Raw genomic sequence first — 10,293 nt, forward strand, 5'->3', positions numbered from 1 at the left:
TAGGACCTAACAAGAAGGGTGGGAGAGCAGAGACATACTCATTTTTAAACCTTTGAAAGCTAACTGCAAATTTGGCTTCTTAAATTACTTCATCTGAGTCACCAGAAGGGGTGGTTCCTTGTATGATCAAGTAGATAGGGGCTTGTTCAAGCAGAGGCTGGTATGCCCTCTAGTGTAATACTTAGTATTAAAAGACAGCAAGCTCTAGAGAGCCTAGCTTCTTCCCAGTCTCCTGGAAGGATGTTCCAAGATCTACCAAGCACATTCTTAGGCTCACAATGCAGTCAAAGAAGTAATTCTGCTTTGTTAATGACTTTGCTCCCAACTTTGCCTAGCAGACTATGCTGTGAATAGCTGTGGTGTCTGTTGCTTTTGTTCCAAACTACCAAAATAATTTTGTTTCTTTTTCTTTGAAACCTCTGTTACTTGTCTCAGTGTAGTGGAGAGTTCAGAATAAGAACTACTTCCTTCCCAGGAAGAGCTACTGCCCCAATAGGCAGCAGAGTGCCTCAGAAACCATGATTCACAAGTTCTGTCCTCGCTTCAGGATTTGTTTCTAGCTTCATCCCCTTGTCTTTGTAAGTAGCAAAGGCAGCTTAAAACTGAGCAAGAGAGTTTTGGCAGTGCACAGAGATGCTGGCTTAGGGAAACAAGTCGGAATATGAATAAGATCTTGCAACAGCAGCTCGGGGCAACCACCTCCCAACTGTCCTTCCCGCCCAAAAGAGCATGAGGGAGTAGCTAGAACTGAGCAGCTGCTCATCATCTGGGATGGAACTGACACTAGAGCTAGAGAGTCCTGCACAGAGCTCTCTAACAGCAGCGTTGGCCCCTTGCTCTGGTAGCTGGGGGGGCTGAGATACCTTTCCGTTTCGAAGCAATGGTATGGGTTCCTGCCAACTGCCTCAGGGATTCCTTTTTTGAACTTTGTGTATTGGGATTGAAGCTGAAGGTTGTTGCTCCTGTATCTTCATGAAGACATGCCCACAGGACATCCCACCTGCTTGGGAAAGGGTGCAGAGTACTCATGTCAGCAGTGAGCCTTGCTTTTGAGCTTACTGCTCCTCTGCTGCCAGCTGTGGTCTTACACCACTGTGGTGGCCTCCAACAACAGGCCTGTAATGGGAGAAGAAGCAGACTAATCCAAAGCTACCCTCTCCCCACCTAGGAGAGACAGGAGGGATGAAACATGCACACTCCCCAGCTTACTGCAAGCCTGTGGCCTGCGCTGTCGGGCTTGGATGAGCTGAAAGAACACCTGTGCCTCAGTGCCAAAAAAAAGTTTCAGGCAAGCAGGCGCAGGCCAGGGCCGAGCCTCCAGCAGGGTGTTCTGCACTCTGGCTGTCTCCTGAAGCATCAGTACAGCTTTGCTGCACCTCTTGGTGGGCTGGACACCTCAGAGGTCAGTCTGGCAGTCCTGCTTGCAGTGAATGTGGGGCAGGTAAACAGTATCAAAAACGTGCAGGGAGGTGTTGCACCAAGGCCATGCTCACTGCCTTTCTTGCCGTGTTTACCACAGGACTTGGCTGGCTGCTGCCTTGAAACATCTGAGCTGATCTCCAGTGACAGAAGCCATCTTAAGACCCAGCAGATCCCAGGACATAACTAAAAGGGCATGAGGCCTCCCTAGTACCTGTGGATGCCAAGCCACTAAAAGGTAAGTTGCCTCATTCCTGCTGCTAGTCCCTGGCCCCTGTTCTGAGGCTGGAGGTGGGGGCTGTCTGTACACCCTCCTAAGGAGAGTGTGCAGGAGCAGGTTTCTTCTTGGCTGTTAAACTTGTAAATTCCTTGGAAAAAGGGCTGCATCTAGGTCTGTCTGCACAGCATTTAGCATAATAAAGTCCTGCTCCTTGTTATGGTGCCAAGTCCTTCCCAATGCCTTTATAGCCTCACTGTCTTCCTTCCCAACTCCACAGAGTTGTGCAGCTGGAAAAACCTCATATTTCCCATGGCAGCTCCTTTATTTTTCTCTCTACAAACAGGAACACAGTTAAGCCCTAGAAAATGTTTGGACATTTTTGTAACAAAACTTGCCCCACCACTTGATGAAACATTTAACTGACCCATTTCCTTTTTTTTTTTTTTAATAAAATCTGTCATCAGCTTGGGGCAATGTACAGTTGTAATTCTCACCCTGACAGGTCAGAGATGCCACTGTGCTGCTCCCATGAGAGAACAGCTAGAAAGTTGACAGTTGTGTGACTACCCCACCCACATTAAAAGCAGTTGAGAGTGTGTGTTACAATGGACTCAAGAGAAGAGTTAATTTCCATTTTTGCAGTTAAAAAAACCACCTGCCCCCCCCATTATACAGTGTGATGGAGTTGCATGAGCAAAGTTTGTCTGTGCTTACGTCAGAGCTGAACGTCTGAGTAGGAACCTGCCCACCACCCACCACTGTTCTCTGTTACAGTGGTCACGCTGCACCATCACTCATAATAGACAAAGGAAAAATCCCAAAATCCTGTTCTGTTTGGATGCTTGTTCAGGCGTGCCAAGCTTCGATGGTTGATGTACTTCACAAACTTCATCGTTTCTTTGTCTCTATAAACTAAGGCCAAGCAGTTGTCCTCTGGATTCACTGTCAACAGCTCGAGGACACAAAAATAAGGAAGGAATCAGTTTCACAAAAATAGCTTTGATAAAATCCTTAAGAAAAACTAAAACAGTTTCAAAAGTCAGAATAAAGGTCTGGTGTTAGAAAATGAACTGTGACACCATTTTCATTTTAATACACCTTACCTGAAGCATTATTATACATTAAGGGCTTCTGGACTTCTTACTAGCATGACTGCTCAGTACTGTCACTAGTTCTGATATTGAATGTGACCCCAGTGAACAGCACTTCCCTGGAAAAGTGTTCTCTCTGCTATAGCCTTATGTCCCTTCAAGGCAGGCTTCCCCAGTGGCCCTGGGTGCAGGTGCTGTGAGGCACTCTCAGGGCCCAGGTCTCATGCTTCAGGTGAACAGCAGCCTCTTGAAGCTGAGGCCAGAGCTACACCCACGAGCAGTGTCTAGGGCAAGGAGAATCCAGTGCACTACTGAGCACCCTCAGCAGTATGTTGGCATTATGACAAAGCGTAATTATGTCTCTCCACCCTAAACAGCTTTATCTGATCTGCAGCTAGCAACTGAGGTCCTTACCTCTTCATCTTCACCTTTAGCAATGTAGGAAGTAAAGCCACCATATTCAGGATCCCAGTCTTAAAATAGAAAAGAAAGATTCTTAGAAACCTCAATGCTGTCCAGTCTCCATACAGCCTTCCAGGAGATGCCATTTTTTCACCCCGCTCCACAAAGTTACTACATACAGGGCCCCAGTTTACCTCCTGTAAACCCAGTCTATTTTTTTTCTTCTGCTCAGAAACAACTTGAAGCAAATGTAGTGGATTTGCCTTTTACGGTAGATGGGCTATTTAAAGTTGTTTGATGCACTGCTCCTTGCCTGTAGAACAGTTCTGCCTTAGCAGATTTCAGTATCATCACCAGCACATGCCAGTTTCAGCTGTACATTCTGGCTTCATCTGGTCTAAAATGCTTGCGTTGAGATTTTTTTTTTTACAACTATCTTAACTAGCAATCAACCCGAAATGCCTAGACATGCCTAAAGTAACTTTTGAAAACCCTGGGCTTTGTGAATTGCAGGTGCAGTGATAATTCTGATGCGGAAAGCCATGGAACGCTTCTGACGGGTATTGTGGCCACCTGACTCTGCAGCGTGCCCAGAGCCACTGTGAGCCATTGCTTAGGAGAGGAACGGTCTGGGAGGCTCAGCCTTTCCCTCTGCCCAAGCGCCACCTCCTGGCGCAAGCGGGGAAAGGTCAAAGATGATTCCAAGGCCGCAATCCCAAACCTTTGCATAAGGACTACTGAAACCAGGGTTTATGCTGGAGTGAGGACTAGGACAAAGTCTACTGAGACCTTCTATGTAGGAAAAAAGCAGGGAAATTTTGGCTGTTTTAGCACTGCTGAGAACTCAGAAGTCATTCCTTTATGCAAACCTTGTAAAAGGAGTGTCTGACATCATCTCTCTCTCATCCACTTACCTTCACAGCCACAGAAGAAGAGCAGGTCAAGAGCAAATTCTGTAGCTTGAGAGTCGTGGACAAGAGTGTAGTGCCCATGGGTCCAGCGTCGCAGCTCCCCCGCACACACAGGGGTGCCCGAGCCTAGGAGAGGGCACAAACACACAGGGAGAGCCATGAAGCCACATCAGCTGAACTCAAAGCATGTGAGGAGCTCAGTGATCTCACACCACTGTGAAATTGTCCGCTGGCCCCGTGAAAACAAAGTAAAACCATAGATCACATGTCAATATCTTTCTTAGAGGTGGCTCTAGGTTAGGTACTCCGAACAATGTGTAGGAGTAGGACCAAGATTTGCTCCATACAGCTCCAAGCTAAAACATGCTTTGGTTTAACCAGTTCTTCATTTTCTTTTTTTGTTATGTTTCCCCTGGATTTACAGTAGAGCTCCAGACCTCAAGAGCCAGCAACCTATCTGTTCTGGAAGTACCCTGGAACTACCAGAAGCCTCAGGAAAGAAGGATATTGGCTCCAAAACTCACTCCACATGGGAGTATCCCAGGAGGTATGTCATTTTAGGGAAACCTTTATTTTCTCATGCGTCTAGCTCAGTTTTCAATCCATGCAGCCCCAAAATATGCCCTCCTCATAGAGGAGTTTAAAATCAAACAGTGGCAACAGGGCAAATAGGAAGCCAAATGACTAGTTGTGGAAATCAGAAAAACAAAGCCTTTGCTCCTGGTAAGTGTTCTGGTGGGATTTTTTCAGTAGGACTTGGTTTTATATTACCTTTTATTCCAGTGTCCACTAAACTTGCCTGACTCAGTGAAGGATGAACATTTTCACTTAAACTTCAGAGCCACTGTTTTAAATAAACATCACCAATCCAAATTCAAAATTAATCTAATCTTTGATAGTTGTCACTGCTGACAACTAAGTGGTTGTTTAGGCTGACAATGTTTTCTGAAAGGTTGAACCCTAGTTTTAGGTATCAATTTTCTAATTCTAAAATTGTCTTACTTCTGACCTGTTCACCTTTCTCTTTTGGATTTATTATTTCATACAAGAATATGCTTTAGATGAAGCAGGGCTATGGGGAGGTAGAAACCACGTAACAATTGACAAAAGATTAACAGCCCCCAAAAATCCCACCCTTAAGACTTAGGTCTGTTCAAAATGGTATCTTCAAATTAGTCATTGATTTACTCTGAATTCTTTTGCAATGGTCACTGATTTCAAATAAGCAATCCAACATGCTTCAAGTCCCATGTTTGTGCTGGGGCCTTGTGCTGGCTGCAGTACAAAGTGAAACACTAGTTCCATGAAAATCACTGGGAACTTTGTTGGAATCCTTTCACACTGCTGCTCTACTCACCGCTCTGTGTCTCACTGTCTTGTGCTTCAGGAGTGTTGTCAGACTGGTGTGGCTGATGGGGATTGCCATTAGCAGGTTGTTCAGTCTCTTCCTGCTTAGGTTTGGGACTGCTGTGCCCAGTGGTGTCCGCTGCTTGTCCCTCCCCAGCATCTTCATCCTCATCAGAAGGAGCCAGGAAGTGCAGCTTTAGGCCAGTGAAGTTGGAAAGCAGTAAAAACAAGGCCTCAGAGCGCAACAGCTGCAGGAATTTCTTCAGAGTGTCAGGGAGGCTGTCTTCCTCTGCTGCCTCATAGAGTCTGAAAGACAGCAGATGCATCTCCTTGCTGGAGAGCCAACAATGACCATGTCCAGAGGGACAGCACTGACCAGTGCAGCCTCATGGCAGCTCCTGCTCAGCCTGATCACCAGGTGCAGCATGCTGTTGTTCCCACCTTTTATTGGCTGGCCCCTGACTACTCCACCGGATTTCTTTGTTCTCCAATGCTTCACAGAGTAGTTGGTATTTCTCTTTCTAGGAGAAAGAGACACAGAAATGTTAATATTTAGCTCCCAGGAAAAGAAGGTTGATAAGTGTTTTATTTTTGCTGAGTCCCTATGCAGCAGTGTACAGGCAGTCAGAGGGGATCATTCCATAGAATCAGAGTGGTTGAGGTTGGAAAGGACTCTGGAGGCTACCTGGTCCATTCCCCTTTAGGTGTGAAACCAGAAGGTGTTTTGTTTTAACAGATGTGCAAGCAAGCCCCTTCCCAGCCTCCATGCCATGTGGTACCTGCCAGCCCTCTGAGCATGTTCTGGCAGATCACATCAAATTGAACCACTGGGCTCACCTTAAGAAAGTCTTTCAGGAGAATTTCTGATTGCTCCTCAAATTCCTCCTGGATTTGAGCTTGGGAGTCCATGTCCAAATAAACTAGATTGATCCACTCATATAATATTTCATGCTGGAAGGGAAATGGATTAGAACACTGAATTTTCAAAAGTGAGTAAGATTCCCCAATTCCCCCTACCAAGCAGGCCACAGGGCTGGATTCCTACATGCACACACTCCATTCCCTTATTTCATTGCACCACAGGTATTCACCACTTTCTCTGAACTACTGCAGGTAAGCAAAACATACAAAGATGCATAAGAAAGAAACAGGATACAAATTTATGGACAGGAAACAAAAAGGAAAATGGGATAAAGATTAAAGCATCCCCAGTGCATCAGTGCATTCCCTAACTGGTATTATAGGAATGGGACAGGTACAGAAATGCAGCTATAAGATACAGGCTTGTTACTCACATCATAGGGGATGTGTGGGCTCCTGGCCAAGGGCGCTTCAATGTGCCGTGCAGGTCTGGCCACAGACGGGCCGTGGAACCAACCGCTCACTGACAGGCGGCACTTCTGCGACACAACTTCTGACACCTGCAACAACGTTGGGCAGCACGCCTCGTTAGACAAGGACCAGGTGTAACAGGTACCATGCCAACTCATGATGGGAAATGGACTTGGCTCCAGAGAGCCCACTGCATACACAGAAATGTCAGACAGGGCTAGAGCAGGATAGATTATCAGACAGAGGCCTATTGTCCTGAAGTCCATTGCAGGTTTCCAGAATTCCAGTAGAAGATTTTACTCCGAGCTCACAGAGAATCCATTCTCTCTCTCCCTCTGAGAGCTTTGAGTCATGGATTGTTAAGACAAAGTTAAGACATAAATGACACAAAAATAACCCCCTAAGCAGCCTAGGTCAGGATATACCCAACCTATATCACTGACCATCTTTCTCTCCAGCCTTCTGCTCTCTGGCCCTGTTTGATACAGTCCCTGGTACTCTCAAATACACAGGAGTTTCAGATTTCAGTAAGGTGTTTGTGTCACACAGTTCCACAAATTATTCATCCTGTTCCCAGGCATTTTCCTGACAAGTATCACAGAGTACTGGATCAGCATTTCTGCTGCAGGGCACTGCACCATGTCTGGCTCACTGAGGGGGTACAGCCAGATCTGCACAGTGCCCTTGCACTGTTGGCAAGGTGATGGATGGCTCGAGGAGCTCTTCTGGAGCAAAGTAACAACTGCCACATCAAAAATGTGAGCTAGTTTAAAACAAGCCAGCAAACAGAAGTGAGAGCCAAATTCACAGCAGTGGCTTGCCAGGATAGTAATGCAAAATAGAAATGGAAATTTTTCTTTCCCAGGATGATGCATCTAGACTGATGGTTTAAAGTTGGCTTTGTTGGTTCTTGTCCTCCTTAAAGTCCTTGAAGCCCTTTCTTTAACACACAGCACTTAGCATGAGTATCCACTCTACCCACAGTTCTTCTCCCTCCCCACCGGGATTGTAGTAACACACAGAGTAAATAACCACAACAATGAGGATCAAAAAATTAACAAGAGACAGCTCCTTGCCTGGTGGAAAGAGACTGGAGACACTTCAAAGAAAACCAGCGTGTTCCACGAAGGCACTAATGACTTGGTGATTTGCTGTGGCTGAAAGTGTTCTGAGGAAGAAAACATACCCTGGTTAAGATATGAACTGGGACTTGCTAGAAAGTGCCATTTCTCTCTGACTTCATGACACTGACTGGTGGGACATCTGGGTGTAATGGATAGAGTTCAGAGCAAGGGCTTGGTGAGGAATCCATGCACCTCTGCATGGAGACAGGCAGTCGGGGCTGTTCAACCTGGAGAAGAGAGGGCTCTGGGGCAACCTAAAGCCTCTTTCACTGCCTAAAGGGGCTACAAGAGTACTGTAGAAGGACTTGGGACAGACAAGGGCATGGAATAACAGAACAGAAGGGAGAATGGCTTCAGACAGACAGACGATAGGTTTAGATTAGATATTAGGAAGGAATTCTTTACCATGAGCAGTGAGGCACTGGCACAGGCTGCCCAGAGAAACTGTGGATGCCCCATCCTGGAAATGCTCAATGGGGTTTGCAGCAACCTGGTCTAGCAGAAGGTGTCCCTGCCTATAGCAGGATGAGCTTTACGATCCCTTTCAACCCAAACCATTCTGTGGTTCTGTTGCTGGAAAGGGAAGTTACTGTCATCAATCTGGAGTTCCAAGCACAGTTACTGGCATTACTTCCATCTTGCCCCTACTCTTGGCCCTTCCAAAATTTTCTTTGTCTGCTGTTGCCTCTTAGCACTGTCTTCAAAGCCTGCTACAGCCCATCCCTAAGGTGCACATTTTACTTCTACATCAGCTTCTCTGAACAAAGGAGGAACTCTTTAATTCCCTTCTACTGCTTGAGGTGAGAGTTGCTGCAAGGGGCACATAAGCTTCATCTTTTTCATCCACGTGAGGCTGAGTTCGGAGCTTTTACCATCTGTGCTGTACAGATCCAACGTTCCTCCATCACTTTTCTCCCAGGGTGGGACAAGGTACAGGATGAAAGCGATTCTCCGACCTTCCAGTTCATCATCATGGCACAGCAACACATCTGCAATTACACACGTTTTGCTGCTGTAGCATCTTTCCAGTACATGCATGATTCATTCCAACAACTGCTACCCAGCTTTGTCCCCACAAGGATATAACAAGAAAAAACATGTTCTTTCCAAGAACTGCATTTTCACTCATCAGCATCACCAGCCTGACACCTGCAAGATTCACTTCTGTGGGACTGCACCGCAATTGGCAGATCAGGCCACTCTGAAGGTACAGGCAGTTACACAACAGCAACAGTTTTTTCATCATTTGTACTTCATTTCAGACACTGTTTTACTGCTGGCAGCTTCTGGGACCCTCTGGAACTAGAATAAAATGAAGTATTCTATAGACATTTTGTTCCCTACATGTGCACAGAAGCTTTAGGGAAAGGATCACTTATAGACTGACCAGTATATTCATATTTAGCACAGGATATGTCAATAGTTGGCTCCAGCTCTATCTGGGTCACAGCAGAAAGCCACACTCGGAATTCTTCACACAGAGCATGCCTGAGAAGATAAGTACACAGTAAGTGTTAGGGTCAGGGTTAGGATGAGGGTTAAGGTTTGGGTTAGGGTTAAGAGTAAGGGAATAACCAGCAGGAAGCATGCAACCAGTCAGAAGGTGCACGGGGAAGCGTTTCAGAGGTGACAGATGCAGGAGGGCTGAGTATGCAGGAAAGCTGAACAGACTTCAGTGCCATGACAAGCACAGAGCAGATTCAGCTCTCCAGGGCCGTTTTCTGGCCCGAGCACGGGGGCAGAAGGCGGCCACGCCGTGGGCCCACCCCGCAGTCGCCTTCCCTGGGGAGCCACCACGGCTCTTTCCCGCCCTGAGCGGGCAAAGCCCCGAGCCCACGCTTTACCTCAGGGCGGCGACGTGGGGCTCCGGGCTTGCCCCCAGCTCCTCGGACTGCGGCGGCCCATGGAAGAGAAGAAGGGACGGAGGTTAGGGTGGCTCGGCTCGGCCGAGCTCGGCCCGGCTCAGCTCGGCCCTGGGCCCACCTGCCACAGCGAGAGGAGGTCGTTGCGCCGTCCGCGGAAGCCGAGACCCAGCAGTTCATCCCGCAGCGCCTCCGCGAAAGCCGGGCCCGCCAGGAAACCGGGAATGACAGCGTGGCGGAACGGGGCCGACTCCAGCACCACCGCTTCTGCAAGGGAAGGGCCGTCGGTGAGGGGCGGGGAGCCGGGCCACGCCGTACCGTGCCGGAGCCGCTCCCCGCGGGCCCGGCCGGGCCGTACCGTGCCGGAGCCGCTCCCCGCGGGCCCAGGCCGCCCCCGCGCGCTCCCGCAGCGCCGCGTCCCCGAGGGCCGCGCAGAGCTCTGCGCGCGCCTCGCGCCTCCCGCGCTTCGCCGCCGCCGGCGCTGCCGCTCCGTGACGCTTGGTGGCCATAGCACCGTCCGGTCGGACTACAACTCCCTGCGATCCCCGCGCTCCGCCCGCGGTGGCCAATCGGATCGCACGGGGG

At 48.3% G+C, this 10,293-nt stretch overlaps 1 protein-coding gene across 1 annotated transcript; it reads right to left on the reverse strand.

Moving 5' to 3' along the window:
- Positions 1–2,066: 2,066 nt before the first annotated feature.
- Positions 2,067–10,220, reverse strand: OGFOD1 (2-oxoglutarate and iron dependent oxygenase domain containing 1). The gene is made up of 13 exons (XM_032121476.1): positions 10,067–10,220; positions 9,830–9,975; positions 9,691–9,737; positions 9,234–9,334; positions 8,719–8,835; positions 7,799–7,890; positions 6,686–6,811; positions 6,228–6,341; positions 5,832–5,911; positions 5,401–5,696; positions 4,047–4,169; positions 3,145–3,203; positions 2,067–2,591 (listed from the first exon to the last, which is right to left on the reverse strand). Exons 1-13 carry the CDS (start codon positions 10,215–10,217, stop codon positions 2,430–2,432), a joined length of 1,614 nt encoding a protein of 537 aa, XP_031977367.1. The 5' UTR covers positions 10,218–10,220; the 3' UTR covers positions 2,067–2,429.
- Positions 10,221–10,293: the final 73 nt, after the last annotated feature.

This window comes from Corvus moneduloides, chromosome 12, assembly GCF_009650955.1.
Source record: "Corvus moneduloides isolate bCorMon1 chromosome 12, bCorMon1.pri, whole genome shotgun sequence".
NCBI lineage: Eukaryota > Metazoa > Chordata > Aves > Passeriformes > Corvidae > Corvus > Corvus moneduloides.

Coding starts and splice junctions, on each gene's coding strand:
- OGFOD1 (XM_032121476.1), bottom strand. CDS start 10,217: ATGGCCACCAAGCGTCACGGAGCGGCAGCGCCGGCGGCGGCGAAGCGC. Junction 4,170..5,400: donor AGACAGTGAGACACAGAGCG/GTGAGTAGAGCA, acceptor GCCCTCTCCTAG/GCTCGGGCACCCCTGTGTGT. Junction 3,204..4,046: donor CTTCTTCTGTGGCTGTGAAG/GTAAGTGGATGA, acceptor TTCTATTTTAAG/ACTGGGATCCTGAATATGGT.